This window comes from Cygnus atratus, chromosome 3 (assembly GCF_013377495.2).
Source record: "Cygnus atratus isolate AKBS03 ecotype Queensland, Australia chromosome 3, CAtr_DNAZoo_HiC_assembly, whole genome shotgun sequence".
In the NCBI taxonomy this organism is placed as follows: domain Eukaryota; kingdom Metazoa; phylum Chordata; class Aves; order Anseriformes; family Anatidae; genus Cygnus; species Cygnus atratus.
In genome coordinates, this window is record NC_066364.1 from 38414382 (window position 1) to 38432415 (window position 18034).

The 18034-nt window shown below is 44.1% G+C and overlaps 1 protein-coding gene across 1 annotated transcript; it reads right to left on the minus strand.

Moving 5' to 3' along the window:
* AKIRIN2 (akirin 2) lies at positions 1-17595 on the minus strand. The gene is made up of 5 exons (XM_035559442.2): positions 17179-17595; positions 5548-5691; positions 4840-4989; positions 1001-1072; positions 1-683 (listed from the first exon to the last, which is right to left on the minus strand). The coding sequence occupies exons 1-5, from the start codon at positions 17390-17392 to the stop codon at positions 673-675; spliced, it is 591 nt and encodes a 196-aa protein (XP_035415335.1). The 5' UTR covers positions 17393-17595; the 3' UTR covers positions 1-672.
* Positions 17596-18034: the final 439 nt, after the last annotated feature.

Below are 18034 nucleotides of genomic sequence, written 5' to 3' on the forward strand. Positions count from 1 at the left end.
TTAGAAGTAAATGTTTTATTCTTCCAACTAAATTCCAGTACTACAAGGGCAGTAAAACAATGATACACTGAAAAATTGCAGCAATAAACATTTGTTAAAGACTGATAGAATAAATAAAAACTACAAAAATGAGAAATCATATAAACCCATTCTTAACCCCCAAAAAAGTCATGGAATACAGAAATGCCCTCCTTCACTATTTCACAGGCAGTACTGTGGGCTATTTGCTTAAAATTGTCCTGGGATTACATTCTAATTTAACTGTGATTACAGCTCTGTTGTAGTGCACAGTTATGAAAACCACACTAACTTCAGTCAGAAGTGTCATTCTACATTTTTATTTACACAACCAGTGAAGGGCAACTTCTAGAACACCAGCTTTAATCCTTTACTTTTTCAAACTTATTAACATAAGAAGCCAAATTGTAATGATACAGCAAATGAGGCCACTGGTATTATTACAGGTAGCAAAGGTCCACATCCAGGTGGTACTGACATCAGGGAGCACTCCAAAACCAGTTGCTGCATAAGAGTGGTTGCCACTGACAAAAGCTTGAAATAACCTGTGTTCACAGGGGGAAAAAATATGGCATTGCTGCAAGTCATTACTGGGACAGCTTGCAACAATAAAACGGGGTGTATAGGGCAGCCCACATATGCTGAAAATATGATTCATGAAACGTCTGAAAAAAAGAAAAAAAACAAGAGTTAATGATGAAGGTAACAAAAGGCAGGGCTATCACAAACCTGGTACAGCAATATCAAAACCTTTTTCAGAATCAAAAACCAGCACGTAATGGGTGACAGCTCTGCATGTTTTAAAACCAAAGCTGCATTTTACCGCACATCTTCCTTTCAACCTCGGCTCTCCATACTACCAACATGAAGAATTTTTGCCTTGGGTCCTAGTCGAAGCTTAACAATGAACAAAGGCCATTTAAACTATTGAACGTTTGGTAATCCAATGCTGCTACAGGAACTGGAAGAAATAGATACTCACAACTGGCAGGCTGTTCTCCATATCGTCGCATGATTTGATCATGCGTGAACTTCACAAATGCGTCGTATTGTTCTGCAAGCATGAAGCATTAGAAGTGTGAGTCTATTAAGTTTAACTCAGGCTGAAAAATATTCAAGGCTACTTTTTATACCATATAAATCATATCAATTAAACACACATCCACTAACAGCAGTTTTAAGTGACTCTGCACAGTTCATAGCTGCCATTTCTCTTCCATCCCCTATGAACGATGCAGCATGTCCCCTTAATTAAAGAATTTCCCTTAGAAAAACAGTAATATTATCAAAGATAACTATATTGCACATACACAAAGACCTCGATACACCCAGTACATGCTAAGTGTCAGAATCTGTTATTTTGAAGTAACTGAGGATGCTCATTTCACAGATGCTAAGAAGGGCAGAGCAGTTCAGCAAACACAGCATTATGGTCAGTGCTAGGGCTGGAAATGTAACTTCTCTCTGCTCTTGCCACTACCAGATGTAGAGCCAAATTAGTTTAATGGTATGGAAACAAAGTAGTACAGGAAAGGGACTTGCTACAAAGTTAGAAACTCTTTTTGGTGACTAGCCGAACATGAAAAGCAAATGGCAAACTAAAAAGATGAGATGCTAAGTGACTAGCACTTCACTAATCCCAGCCACGGAAGTAGCCACACTAGGAGACACACAGCTGACTTGTGGACTGCATGAAAACAGCCACTGCGTGATCTGAAATGAAATTTAGGTATCAAACATTCGTTTAGCTTTGGACTAAACACTGTTGTTTCCTAGATAGATTATTTCTATACACGCATACATACACTCACAATATTTTATTCAGCTTTAATACTGCACTCATCAGCAGGATATCACCTTTCAGAATTAGGAAATTGAACAAGGAGAGTAATATCTACCAGATGCCGCTCCTCTCCATTCCCCTTCCTCCCTTGTGGAAAAATACATGTGCAGCAATGTGGGGTGTTCTGAGAAAAGGGCAAGGTCAAAGAAGGCAATCTTCAACCAAAAATGCAGTTACATTGGTAGTGGTTCCTAGTCCCACAGGTTTGCCCCATTAAAGTCCCCATCCTCTTGCAGGGATGAGCTTCACCTTTGAAGTAAACAGCGTATCAGTAATCAGCAAGTAGTGCAGCAGCCGCAGCAGCCCCAAGTACGGACCTGACTCAGTGATCTAAGGACATTCATCCTTGCCTGAACGGGCCCAGTGTCATGGCAGCCAGTTCCCCTCTGCCCACAAGCAGAACCTCTGTTTCAGTGCAGTTCTGATTGATGGCTTTGCAGCAGCCATGTGAGGATCTTAGCCAAACAACAAAATAACACAAAGAGCAGACTGAAGGATTTGTTGCCCAGAAACCATTTCCAAAAACAACAGCAACCAGAACTTTTCCTAAAAGTTATGTATTAAAGGCCAGAAACCATCCTGCAACCTTTCTTCCTTAATGGTTTAAGTCAACATAGACAGCCACTTTTGTAGTGTCATCTTTGTTAACAGTATGGCTTTGGCAATTTAAAGAATCCACGGTTACTAAAAATCCCCCTTCTTGTGGCACTCAGCTTGAGGAAGTTAAGCAATCCAAAGGCAAGAGTGATCTAAACTGAACTGTTTGAAAACTGAAGTGAACAACTGTAAAGATACTTGCCCAGCTGGAATCCCGCACCATACATTCTAACAATTTAAGTCAAAAGATGGCCATTTACCCTACATACAAATGTTATTGCTATACTCTAACTACTCTATAACTTGAACCACAGTAATAAAGAGCTATTTTTCACAAGCAGATTCTAGAACAGCTTTCAAGCTAAGGTTTCACGGAGCCCCTTGCACTCCCTCCTCTGGTTTTCCAATCTGCAAAGGATTTTGCAATCCCAACTTTATGCTAACACAGAGGTTTTGAGTAACAGACAGAAAGGGAAATCAGGGCATTACAGTGATCTGAGTTTTCCATTCATCAAACGCTAACTCTGTATGAAAGGCAACTCTGCTCACAAAGAACACGGCAGAGAGGGAAAAAAGGCAGTATCTGGCTAACTACTTACAAGAAAACTGTGATTCAGACAGGAAACAAGGAAAATACCTGAGATCCAAGCATTCAGTTAAGTCACTTGAAAGAAGCTATTCAATTAAGATCTGTTACAGAATTTCCAGTTACATTTCCACTGATTTCACTAGCCTGTAAGAAGGAGTATCACCTTACTGCACAAAGTTTAGAAAAGCATATAGTCACTGTCAGCAGAAAAATGTTACTGGACGCCTAAGGAAGGAATTAGTCTAAATTCTTTTGGCAGTCTCTCTTTCTAAATTCCTATATAAAACCAAAAATTTACTAACAGCTTGATATATGGGATGCAGTAACTTGACCTCTTTCAGCAATGACCCTAAGAACAAATACACCTCATCTCATCTCACTGTAAGCTGCCCCATGCCCCCAGCAGAAGCCACCCCTCCTTCCTAAATGACTTTCAGACTGACACAAAGAGCACATGCAAGAACTTGCCAGAAGGGTTCCTGCTGTAAAGAACTACAGAAAATGTCAGAAAACATCTGGGGCAAATCTACAAACATATCTGCTCTTCAACTGGTTACGATGATCACTGTTAACCGAAATATGCTTTAAGAGAACACAAGAAGTGACCCAATTCCTAACACATAAATTAGAAGAAGAAAACTCTACAGAATCCTAGTTCATCAGTCTGAAGCAGGTTAAAAAGAAAACTGTAGAAATGGAACATTAGGCCCAAATAAAATTAAGTATTTAAGGCTAATTATGTATTAAAGAAATGTAGATTTAAGAGGGACTTAGAACTATGCCAGTTTTTATAGAGCAGTGGCGGACCAGCAAGCACAGAACATGAACACGGGCTCAGGTGCAGAGACAATACTGTCATGGGCAACCCACAACCCTGACACAAGCCTGGTGACCTCCTGTGTGGGCATACCCACAGAAGGTTTTACTCCCATACCTGGACAGACTTACAAACTTTAATCCTGATGTGTGTTCAGGTGGGATGCAGAACAGTGGCGGGTGGGTATTTAAAAGCAGGTTTGCTGCCAAAGAGTGCACTCAGAAGGTTTTCACTAACCACTAAGTATTAAATTAGACACCAAATCACATTGTGAAGGCACCTACCTCTGAACGCACCAGAATTTAGGTGCTCAGACATTACCAAAATGCTTAGAAGTAGATGACAACGACAACTAAAGAAAGGTCCTTTTTTCAGTGCTGACATTAACATGATCCTTAACAAAATGTAAGTTGGCATCAGGCACCAAAAATATCAGTTGAGTGGTAGGAAATACAAGAATTCAACACACAGGATCAGAAATGCATCTCAACTACTGATGCTCAAGCAGCAACCAAACTACTCCACTGGCAGCAGCGTAATGTAAGTAACTGGGAAGAGAAAGGGAAATCTTAGGTACTGTCTTCTTGCCAAATTCCAGAAAAAGGAAGTCAGTTCCCAAGCAGGAAAAAAAAAGTCCTTCACAAAGAGCTCTTAAGCCAGTAAAATAGAACGTCTTTCTGGCAAAAAAACATGAAGAGGAAATGATCAATTCAAACACGATAGCAAGAGAAAATTCTATCTGAAATAAAACCTCTGTTTCCACTGATTGGTAATACCCAGGAGTCACAGTTTCTATCCAAGGCAGCACAAAAGAGAAAATCCTATCAAAGAGACTACGCATATTTTTTTCTGTCCCATATACAATCTCATTCCTTAATCAGATTAGGTCAGAAAAAAACACAGCATATCACAAAAATGAGAAAAGAATTACAATTCTGAACTCATCCTAGCACATTATTTTGAACTATAAAATACCTGCAAGTTTTGTGGTCAAAATTTCTTCATACTCTTCACGGATTTTCTCTTCACGCTCTTTCAGCAAACGTTCACAGATCATTCCAACTTGTCTGAGAGTAAACAGAGGCTGTTCTTTTTTCAATGGTGATGATGCTGCAGATGAAGTACCTAAGAAAATATTTGGGTGCACCAGTTTATCACTTGTGAGTAGTTCTGAACCAGTATCATAATCAGTTTTCTTCACGTCTTTTACGTTAAAGAAACTTTACAAAACATTTGGAGAAAGGTTTGTGTCATTTGAACACTTCTAATTAAAGTAAAATTTAACTGAACACTCAAAAGGAAGACATCTGTGATTGATGATACGCATCAGTATCAAAACACCAGGAGTGTTGTTCCACAATGTTACACAAATGGCCATTGCCACTTACATTCAAGCTTCCATTTAGTATTAAAATTGTAGCATATTTTTGCAAAGACAGCTGCTCCACTAAAGCCTATTATAAGATCAGCTGCAGGGTAAGCAGGATGGTCTCTTGAAAACCTTAAAAGCTTTGCGTCCCACTGACTGCTAAAATGAGAAGGTACAATCTTCCAGATCAATGCTAGTATTGCCCAAAAAAGAATAAGTGATGAGAAAGTACCATAAAGCACAAGACAACTAGGGCAAATTATTGACTCAGAATCCGAAAACATAGTGAAAATTACACAGAATTTTCTGGGTACCTGGCAAAGCTGGTCCAGTAAGGAGAAATGCATGTGGCTGTGCATCAGTAGAACAACAAGGATCTGTCTGCTGGAAGCTATTTTCTAAGTGTCTCCTCTTCTGCATGCGTTTGTACTCCTGTTTTATGTTGTACAGAATTTGTTCTAGAAGAAAAACAACAGAAGAATTAAAAGGCTAAAATAATTACACTTCAGAATTTCACTTAAATTTATTTCCACTCAAACACCAAATACTGTAGATGTCTAACAGATGATAAGAGCTAGACTCTTAAAAACATGTCCTGCAAAAACAACGTTTTACCTAAGACGCAAGCCAAATAATGAAACTTAACCAAAAGGAAGGTAACTCCAGACCGTTTTCACAAGGAAAACACTAGCAAAGTATGCTGTTAGTTAAGGTCAAACATCTGTGCCAGAATACTGCTAACAAAAATTAACAGCAGAACTTTAAAATTTAGGAACCATCAACTGTACGACACACATGGTAAAAAATAAGCTGTAGAACTTCCGCTGGCATTCATCACCTTCCCTCCAAACGTTTCATCTGCAATCACCTTTCTCCTCCACACACCATGGTTGTCGTTCACAGAGCTAAGGGGAACAGAAGACTCCAGAATAACACATCTCCAAGAAATACCACTCCTCCCTGTACAGTTACTGGCACACAGGCAGCAAAGCAGAGAGGGAAACAATTTAGACAAAGTATTTCTAAAACAACTACAACTTAAAACCTCCAAGAACTGGAAACTGACAGGCAAAATACGAATGTATTCCTCAACATTTTTTCATAGCCCCAGATCTATTCAAATAAACCCTGTGGATGGATCAATAGCCTATTTTAAATTAAGTACGGCAATTTATAGGTCAGCATTTGATCGCACCGTGAAAAATACAGCAGGTGCTTTCAATAACCTCATTTCCATTGAGATGAGAAATGACAAGGAAAAAACAATCCTTACAATAAAACTATCAGGCCTGTATGCTTTCTCTCAAATTCCACGTGACAAAAAGCTCTCAGGAACATCAGTGCCCTGAACGGATATCCCCTGGCTATGTCAAATATTTAAAAAATGCATTCCTCTCCCTCACCTTCCAGGGGACCTTCACAGAAAGAGACCTCCAAAGACTTCTTCCTTATGACAATTCTTGAACACTCAAATACATTTTGAAAAACCATTTCCCTAAGCAATCAGCTTCCATTGAGACTGAGCTTCTAAGCTTCTGGCAGACAGCTTTCCAAAGCTCACATACACACAAATCAGCATCGTCGTGTCAGAGTTACAAAGGACTCCACTCGGTTCCTTCCTGCTTCTGTTCATTTTACCAATACTGTTGAAATTTCTCTACCAAATTTCAGTGTTTGAGAACAGAAAGTTCTTGAGGTTCCATATTTGCACATTTCCTAGTAAGCCACCAGCTGAAGCAGGTTAACTTCAGCAGACAGCTTTTTCAGTTGGTGGCTGAAGCCTATGCTAGCGCAAGCAGAAGCAAACATTTGCCAATTCCTAGTTCAGAGGTTGAACGATTGTGGTGGGTCTCCAATTCCATAAATCAATCCAGGAGCTTCCAGATTATTAGAGAGGAAACCATCTCCACTCAACAGAAATATCAGCGCCTTCTCAGCAAAGGAGCTTGTTTGGATTTTGTTCGTTGGTGAAAAGCCCTGCAATTTCTACCTTGTCAGTCCCATGCCTACAGTGCTTGAACAATTTTCAATCTCCTACATGGGGAACAGTAACTTTGCTGAAAGAAACAGCAGCTGCAGAAGACATAATAAAGAAATACAATCAGGAAATGAAGGAAAGTGAGGAAGTGGGGGAAGAAACGCACTCAAGGCTGGCTGGAGAATTTATACTTCTTGTAGGACATATACATATATATACACCTCCACTGTGGTACAGAAATACATAAATCAGGTTAAACCAAGACAAAGGTAGGCTTCCAAAACGAAGCAGAATCCCATGCAGGATTTGTCTTATGCATACACACTGCATCAGACATTCGGAGGCGGCGCTGCAATGTTTTACTTAGCAGCATGATGGCCACAAAACAGTACTTTTCCTCATAATCCTGTGCTGCTCTAGCTAAAGAGATAGTGCTTAATTGTGAGCAAGAAGCGAGTCAGCTCCTAAGATAACATCTGTCCTAAAGCATGTCCACACTGCAAGGACACACGCTGTATTTACATCAACAGACAAACGCAACACGCCACGTGCAGCCTTCACTATGACTACGTGGTCTCGGGCAGGCTTTCCAAATTCTGTATGTAAGCCAAATTTGGGGTGTAACTACTTAGATAGAAATCTTCTAACTCTTCTTAATATTATAGTTATGCAGAAATATTTTCGAACCAGATGAACCTCCAAATTTGTTAAGAAAAAAAAAAAAGCTGAACAGACTCTGGTCACTGGATAAAACCACAGACAGGAGTTAAAGCAACAATCATCTGCTAGGTTCCTTCCAGCCCTAACAATCTCTGCAAATCAAACAGAAAACAATTCAGAGAAAACGTAAAAATGACAGGCAGAAAAAAAGGACCAAAAGCAAGATATACAAGCAGGGAAAAAAAAAAAATCATGTACTGACTTTAGGAAAACAGTTTCAACTGGGACAGGAAATGAAGGGCTGTGCACCAAGGATACACAATTCTATTCAAAATTATATTGAATTGCAGGCACAGAAATCTCAATGGTACTAGACTAATTTCACCTACTTCTAATTTGGCAATACTTTTTTTTTTTTTTTTTAAAAAAAAACTCGCTTTCTTCTAATCTTGCACTGACAATCAAAAGCCTTAAGAAAAGCTTCTGACAGGCACACTGGGACAGCACTCCCCCCTTTAATAAAAAGCTGCTTTGATGGCTTGCACAGCTGTAACTTCAGGGAAAGGGCTAAAACTAAACAAATATGGGAGGGAGCAGGGAACTATGTAGAAATGACAATGCACTGCCTGCACTGCAAACAGCCACCAGGAGAAAAAGGCTGGAAGTTGAAGTCCTGGCCGCACACGTGAGCATGCCGTTAAGCTCTTTGGGTTACCAGCACCCCTATATTTGGTCTAATGGGGGGATTTAAAGTCCTGCTGGTCAGCATGTAGAGCAGGACTACAGAGCGCTGCGAGCACAGGCAAGCGACTGAGAATGACTCAGGCTTCCCCATTTGTGACATGGAGACCAAGATGCAAAAAGTGCTCCTTTAACTCACCATCAAGCCATTCAATCTGGACTAGTAATACTTCAAATTACGCAGGCACATTTTTGCAGCAGCCAGGACCACATCTGTATATTCTTTATTAACATACAGTGGCATAAAACCCAACTTCAAGCTAAACTTCAAGCTAAATGACTTCACTGCAAAGTGTAAATTTGCAAACATTTACAGCCAATTTCAAATGAAAATTAAACAACAAATCCAAGTCACTAAGACACTGGATTAAAACTGGCCTAGATTTGATCTGTATTACACTTGTTTGTAAAAACATTTTAAGTAACTATTAAAGGATGCAACTGTTAATACATTATTTTTAGAAAAGCGTAAAAGAGCTAGAGTATGTCCAAATTCACAGAGGTAACAAAGACAACACACATTTATTCACGTTCTTAATTTGCATTTATGTTTATAGAAGTGAACGAAACATTCTGGATTTGCCAGAGTGCATTTACACAAGCACTACCTAAAGTAAGTGTAAACCATGATTATGACCTTAAAATTTATTTAACTGAACCTAGCAGGGTAAGAGTAGTTGTTGAATGCATCAAGCCACTTTCAGCATTTACCGTTTTGCTTAAAAAAATCCAGTCAAATATGTCCAATGAATAAACATTTTCTTTAAAAGAGTTTTTATAGTGCATCAGTACATGAAAGCAGCCATGAAATCCTAAGGCAGTGAGAACCAAGCAACTTCTGAACAGTATCTACAAAGCAGACGTCGAAGTGTCAAGCCCTTTAAAACTCTGGCCTAGTTAAACGAAGTTTAAAAATTAGCAGATCTCATTCTCCAACCTACTTTGGATTCCAGAAAACCTTCCTGCCTTTTCGCATTCAGTTTCTTCACTTCCTTCACTTCCAGTTAGCTGTACCTACTCTCTCTGCACTGACAACTAAATTAAAGCATTCATTTAACTGGTGTCAAAGACAGGACAGGTTTGCTCCTTAAGTATGAAGGCCCAAACTGTCTTTTTCAACAATGACATGCATTTCAATTAGCAAATTTCTTTATACGTAGAAATCTAGAATCTGAAAGTGTACTAATTAGAGAAAACCTAAATTTAAGCAAGCTTCTCTAAGACTGTAAAACTGAAGTGAGAACTTGAATCATATGTACTGGAATTCATTAGGTATTCTAAATAACACTTGCATCCATCTTATTGGTGGTGAAGTTCAAGCCAGGTATTGTGTTTCATGCAGCAATGTTATGCATGAGACGATAGAAGGCACATATTTAATACAATCAGACCTACATCACGGTGGCCTACCTTTGGTTTCATTTTAACTTCATCATATCCCCCGTGCTCAGTGTTTCCTACAGACTAGGGGTAGCTCGGAAAGCGCAAAGACAGCTACAGGAAACCCCGGGCAGAGGGGCTGAAAGTGAAAACCAGGCCTGCTGAATGTAGGGCAGCAGAAAGCCAAGCTTCTAACACACTGAAATGAAGCGGCACTCCTAAGTGACGCTCCCAATTCGAGATGACTGTGGATGCCAGCGGTTACGCAAGACCGAACCGTGCGTCCCCTTCTTCTAACCCTCATTTAGAAGGCCAGGTTCAATGCCAGGACAAAGAAAGGTAAGACTGCTGTGGTCGCCATGACTGCGCAAGGCACGGGGGATTTGGCTACATACACCTGAACTTAATGAAATGCACAGATACTCCTTCTCATCTGGAGTGCTGTCTGCTAGGATCATCATGTGAAGTATCTTTGTTCATGAAATCTTGCATTCGGGTGACGGATGGCACTCACCCAAGCCTTCTTTCCAAATCTGAGCTATGATTCAGGGAAACAGAATTACACATTTACGTTGCTTTCGCACGCAACAAAGAGAGGTGAAAACCTGAAGGGGCAATTCAGAATTCACATTTGACAACTGAAATACGATCTGTCACACTGATGCATTACCAAGCCAAATATTTACTTCCTGGGAGTGATGTCTACTTCTCACTTCCTTTAATTCATGACAAAAAGACGAGAAATTATTTTTTTCCAAAGTTGTCATCTAATTACTTCATCCTGACCTGTAATTACCCAGAAATTATGTACAAGGGAAGCAGCAGTTCAATTTGAAAAGGTAATAAGGCAAACAATTATTTTCTCCATTTTAATAACCTCTTATCAACTACAAAAGTGCTGATTGTTTCCCCTGAAGGATTTTTCTTTTTTGGCTTGATTTTCAAACCGGCAGTCTCGCATCTCAGTTCCCAGCTTCTCTCGTTTAGCTGAAGGAAATGTTGGCAGAACAAGGAGGTAGGTGACTCAATAGGCTGAAATCAGAGCAGCAGTTTTCCTGCCCTGAAATGGAACCTGAAGCTCAGGTTTCAGTTTGCAGTGTCACCGTTCAACATGTGCATTCGGACCTGAACCGTGCCTGAGATTTCTTCTAAGCAAATCTGTCGAGCGCTATCCCCACGTCAGCAGCTCACATCTTAAGGGCATTCGGCTCCCTCTGAAGCAAAACCACTGTCCTACTTCAGATCCGTCTCCCTTACTCAGCATTTAGTTGCTGCTACCACATTCCTAATTTTGATCTCCCCACCACATTACTGACACACAAAATCGATTTGAAGCAGCTTGTTGCCCGCCCCTAAGGACAGCCCTGCCGCAGAGCAGTGGGTTAACAGCATTCCTCACTTTTTTTTTTTTTTTTTATCTCCTCATACAGAGCGTCCACAGACACAGCACAGAAATTAAAACGGTCCAGATACTCCTCTTCCCGCTTTGGTCACAGACATCCATCACTCCGGCTGAGTTTCTTAATTAGGCATGGTGTGTTAGGCTTCAGTAATCAAATGTATACTTTTGGAAATCACGTTCATCTCAGAGAAGCACTCTCCAAGACAGAAAACCCTGTAACGGGTACGTGCTGACAGTTCACAGCCAGCGTCTCCGGCTCCAGAAGCAGCTCGTGGCGGGTCCTGCGGCACACGACCGGCTGCCTCGCGAGATCCAATTACTCGGCTGCTCAGCCTGATGAAGGTTCTGGTTCTGCCACAGCGAGCCGGCTGCTCACGCAGCCGTTAGCTCATCCCGCCAACGTGCTATTTCAGGAAATCCCAGCTCTCCTGATCAAGGGGTTGAGCAATGAAAAATAAATCAAGCAATGCAAAATATATTAGATACAGCAATTAGATCTTTCTCTTCGCACACAAAAAAATGTCACGTTGCATTTATCAGGCTTGCCACTGAAATGAAAAAACTGCTCCTACATTTTATGACATCTAAGTCCAAGGGTACTTAACATTTATAGACACCACAGGCATCTATACAGAAATTTCTCAAATAAATTAAATGATCAAGACCAGATGCAGCCGTTATGATCCTTCCCCCTGCCCCCCCCCCCATTTTTTTTTAGGGGATGGGAATGTTTTGTTTTTCAAATCCTGATGGTTTCTGCAAAACTAGAGCACAATGAGAAGCCTGGCATCTTGCCACGGTAATTTAGCAATAAATACACATGCCGATAAATCTTAACAAAACAGAAATTAGGCAGAAAGAGATGCTGCAGGACCTACACTCCTCATTGCGAAGCTGCTACGTTTGTTCGTCTAAAGTGCAAACCTGGACGTGGCCACTGCCCGACCAAAAGTTTCAGAGAGAAGTCCCTCTAAGTTTGCTCAAGAGGACGACCGAAAGGTCATGGGAGGACACTATGGGGCAGGCCAACTGCTCTTCCTACTCAAAGAGTTCAAAGTCATTTTCTTGCCTAACTTTGAAAATTAGTGCTAATTAGTCCACTTTTTCAGATTATTCTGTGAAAGACAAAGGCCTTGTATTTAAGACGTTCAACTATTTTCTGTTTGTAAATATTTGGTCATCTCCCAGAAGGCAGGCTCTTCCAAACCCCTCTCTTTGCCATCTCCAACCAGAGACGTTTGCTAAGAGGCTGCCATTAAAGCAGCAAACACCAATTATGCCCGCCCATTCCTAAGCAGCGCATAACTTCGGGAGTTTCCATACACTCTCAGATTTTTGACATTATCTCCGCTTGGCTTTCGGCCAGTGACCCGAGGTGAAGACTATTCTCAATAACCCCACCCATACAGTTTTTGGTTTGCAACACCAGTGAGTTACTGGGGAAACGTTCAAGCAGATGAACGTTTCAGATGGAGAGAAGCGTTGCGCACACAGATGCAAGAGCTTGCTTGGGGATTTTTAAGAGATTTCACAAACTGTTTTTAAATTCAACATTCTTCTGGATTCTACAAGGTTCTGGCTGCAACTTAACCTCTGATTTTGAAATAGTAGTAGGCAAGAAAGCTGCTGGGCTGGGTTTGTCTTCTTAGCTACTGTGTATCACGGACGAGATTTCAACTCCTGCCAGCATTATCCCCTCTCACCCTCGGGCCGGATGGTTTTATTTGGACTGCATTTCCCACTGCAGCTTCTGTCTCGGAAATACCCAGACAGGCAGGCTTCCTAAAACCGACCTGTGCTTTTAATTCAAGAAAGGACTTGAATGTCATTTATTCATATATTTATATGAACTATATTTTATAGTAAATATTTTATTCATATGTTTACAAAATCTTCTTGCCCAGAACGCAATCTTTCTTCGTGGTAAAACTGCGAATAGCAGTTCTAAACCAGATCCTCCGTCAGAGAATACAAAAAATACCACCACTTCTGCCCTTCAGCTGCTGAAATTTAGCAGCTTGAAACCAAGACTGTGTACTCCCTCAGGACTTCCCCGGGAACAGAACACATACAGTGCATCACCCAGACGTCCCGACCCAGTCCCCTCCTTACCAAGTCCGCCCACTCGGCCGTACTCCTGTGATACCGCAGCGCACACCCAAGAGACCTGCCGAGGAAGATCTTCAACGCCCTCAGTAACATCAGGAGCTGCCTTCCTGTCTCGCCCAGTGTGTCACCAGAGTCTCACCTATAGCCAGAATTTGCACCGAAGTAAAACTCATCTGTAGGATCCGACCAGGAGAAAACTCCTCAGAAGAGACACTGCTGCAGGATCAGGGCCTCCTCACGTCAGGCAACTACGGATGGGTGCTGCTCACGACAAGCTTACTTTTCAGAAGATAATTCTAGATGCAAACAATGCTATCCAAAAATTACCAAACGCACTCACAGAGTATGCTTAAGTAAGCATAAGGTCAATTCCACAGAAAACATAGATGGTGAAGCCACAATTACAGCTTGGCTGCCAAATTCATTGAGAAACTGGAAGTGACCTAACAGCTGTTCAAATAACCACAAAATATTAAAGTACTCTTGTGAGAGATAAATTTCATCATGAATAAGCCTTCCCTGTCTCGAGCAGACTTATCGTTTATTTGTCTGCGAGCACTCCACAAAGACAGCTGTTTTCTCATCTGACTGCCCACACTGTGTTTGTGGTTCTCAGCCCCCCCCCAATCAATTCGTATTCTGCTTCCAGATAATTCGTTCCTGAAATGATTAACCATGTGCTAAGCAGTTCTGGTGCTGATAAGTTAAACAGTACCACGACACGGTATTAGGTTGAAAAAAACACTTTAACATGAAGTTAAAATGAAGTACTGGCATCTGGCTTTATATCCACACCTCTGGTTTCATACCAACATAATTTTCCTTAAATAAAATTCAGACAGATACCTTTTAAGTGTCGGTAATCTTAGTATTACAGCTACACCCTGAGAAAACCATAAGTGAAGTCAACTGAATTCTGACTATTGTTACTGAATTTCTCAATATAAAACCGAACAAAACAGTGACTCAGTTGGGAACACTTTGAAAATCAGACTGGAATTCTTTTCAGACAGAGGGCAAGATTTATCTGACCCAAATGGAGACATTTGCATCAGAAATGGTCACATAAATTCATTTTACAGTCAACGGGAAGCAATACATATTTCTAAAGTAGGCTTTGCCTCAACCCCAGGCAGAGCTCTAGAACAAACCATCTATTTCTTCCAACTGACTATCAAGAATACCACAAATTATTAGGTCAGATGTACATTTACAAAATTAGATTGGATGAATCCCGCAAAATCTCTGTGGCCCCTTTAAAATGATCAGCTCTATTTTGTCCGCTGATGGCTGAAATAAAATACACCCAACGTCATTATACTCCTAAATTCAACCAAAAGGAAAAAGCAAGCAAGCTCCTTTACGGTGACATTTGCACTAGCACTGCATAAAGGTTTTTTTTTTTTTCCTTGTAACAGAAACCAGAGGGAGCTTTTACACAAAAGCCATGTAAATGCGCCCAACTTGCAAACACATCCAGCTTTGCTCAGGATCATTTGGTGCTGAAAGAGGCATTTGATTCAGTGCCCTCCACTTTTCACTACTTTATATGATGCCTTCTATAAAACATCCTCGTCAGTGCAGAACCACCTTTTCGCATGGATTACAACCTCCATCTCTAATTTTTTCAAGAGAGGCCTGTATCTGCTCAAGTTCAGTAGCAATTTAGTTTTTAAGGGCCTCAATCATTAAGATAGGAATGGAGGCATTACCTCAAATACTGCTGCAGCTATAATCTCTGCTGAAAATTGTATTGATTTGTCTCCTTTCAGCAATACACATGTACTGGCCAGACAATATTTATATTAAATATTCATAACCTAAGCTTTCCAAATCCCAAAGAAACAAGCCAAAATAAATCATAGCTATGAAGCAACGCTTATCTTCTAGAAAGAATCAAACGATTTCTGATGTGAAAGATCTATCTCAAAGCATGTATAATGCCTCACTGTACCGGGGAGTGCAATCCATCACAGCTCTCATCCCAGACCGCTGACTCATTCAAGATCTTTTCCTAGAGGTTCAAAAAATATCAACGCGCTGATGCCAAGTGTAAGTACTTTGTATGCCCTCTATACACTTCCCTCCGAGCAAATTTTTTTTTGTAAAGCCATAAAGGAAAAGAAGTGTTCTACTGTACAGCTTTCAGAACTAAGAATACAGAAACGAGGGACATGGAGGAGATGACAATCTGAAAACGCATTCAAACTTACTGCCTGGTCAACACTGGCAGTTATCCGGGGCAAACTTCTGTACAGAAGGGCGTAATGAATGCAACAGCAGAAGGAATTCTATTGTAACAATTACAGAGGGCTTTTTCCTGCACACAAAGGACACAGACCTACACCTCATCACTGCAACCACTCATGGCTGCAAGCATAAACGTTCTTAAGTGCATTACTGGAAGCCACCCACTAGACTAACCATAGGAAGGGCCAATCAGTCCTGCGTGCCCAGCCAAGATTCATTCCTTTCTTCTCTTCGTACTCATTGGTAAAACGAACTCGGTTGATTTTTAATTGACACAATTACACAAGCCGACCTGAAGCTTTCAAGGCCACCAGTTGAATCATCCCTCGCACGTTAAGCACGGGGAAGGGTTTCGTTCTCGCCCAGTGTCTCCGAGAGACGAGGAGACTGCTTGATCCCATTTTATCTGCCCTAAAGGCAACTCTCACACCAGCACACAATCGCTCCCATCGCTCCCTTTTCGTAGGAAACTCGAAGGATGCCGCAGGATGGGTGATCCGGGACGGCAACGCACCTTATGGGGCTGGAAGCGGAATCCCCCCTTTGTTTTATCTGCTTTTGCCTTTTCCCACTGGCGTTTTGCGGGTGATTGATGACAGGCCGCCCTCCCTCCCTCCCTCCCTCCCTCCCTCGCTCCCTCCCTCCCACTCCCCCGCCGTCTGGGCACGGCGAGAAGGTGCCGCGCCTCGCCTCGGGCCCCCGGGAACGGCCACAACGCTCCCGGGGGGGGGGGGGGGGGGGGGAGGGGTCCCAAACCCAGCGGAATCCCCCAAGGAACGGGCACGCCCCCCCCCCCCCCCCCCACGCCCAACCCGCCCCGCCGGCAGCCCCGGCCCCGCCGCCCCCCGGCATTTCCGCAGTCCTCGCCCCTGCGGCTCTCCCGGCCACAGCCAGGCACCCGTGGAAGAGGAGGGGAAAAAAAAAAAAAAAAAAAAAGAGCCGTAATTACCAAAAATAAATAAATAAATAAAGCACAACCCTCCCTGCCGAGCCCCCCCCAGCCTCGGCACCGGCTCAAGCCTCCCCCCAACCCCACGCCACCCCCCCCCCCCCCCCTTTTCGGCTCCCTTTCCCCAGCCCCCCCCACCCCAAAACGCCCCCCCCCCGACCCCTTTCCCCAGCCGCCCGCGCCGCCCCCCTCCTTCCTCGCCGTCCCTCCTCCCCCTCTGCTGCTGCAAACGGCCATTTCTATTGTGTCTCTCCCCGCCGCCGCCGTGCCAAGCCGAGCAGGGATCGCCCCCCCCCCCCCCCAGCCCAACCCAACCCAACCCAACCCCCGGCTGCGACACAAAATGGCCGGAGGGGGGGCGCCGCGCCCACCCCAGCCTCCCCTTCCCCCCCCCCCCAAAAAAATAAAACCAACCCCAAACCCCGCGGGGGGGGGGGGGGGGGGGGGGTGTCTCCCGAGCACGGCGAGCCCCTCACCTGTGGTGAGCCGGGACGACACCTCTCCGAAGGGCGAGGGCTCCATGCGCAGGTATTTCTGCGGGGAGGCGGCGGCGAAGGACGAGGAGGAGGAGGAGGAGGCGGCGGCCGAGGCCGGCGCTGACAATGGCGCACATCGCCTCCGCTTCGGCGACGCCGGGCTGAGCAGCGGGTCGAAATCCAGAGTCCTTTTCAACGTGGCGCCGCAAGCCATGGCGCCGGGCGGCCGCCGAGGGGGCTCGCAGCGACGGGCAGGGGGCGCGGAGGCGGCCGGCCCTGCCCTGAGGCGCCTTCCCCGCGCTGCGCGGCGGGCGGGAGGCAGGGACAAGGGGGGGCGGCCGCGTCAGGGCCCTCCGCCGCCTCCCTCTCGGCCTCTCCCCGGGCCCCCCCGCGGCTCGGGCTCGGGCTCGGCCGGGCGCCCTCCCCTCGCTCTCTCTGCGGCCGCCCTGCCCCGGCGGCGCCCGATACCGGCCGCGAAAGGCGGCGGGGGGCCGGGCGGGTGTCGGGGTGCGGGGCCGGGCCCGCTCAGCCGGCCCTCGGCCGCCGATGACGAGCGATGGCGGCGGGGCCCGGGCGGCGGCGGCGGCGGCGCTCCCCTCCGTGCCTCCCGCACCAGCAAGATGGCGTCAATAACAACGCCGCGGATTCAAAAAGCAGCCCGCCGCACCGCGCCTGCGCTCCCCGCCGCTGGGGGCCGGAGGAGGAGGGTCATGGGAGGTCTAGTCCGCGCCCGCCCTCCCCGCCGCTCCGCACAATAGCGGAGGCGGACTACAAGACTACAAATCCCGGCGTACCCTGCGCCGGGCTTCCGGGGTGCCGGTTTAAATCCCCCTTCGGCGGGGATGGCGGTGCCGGC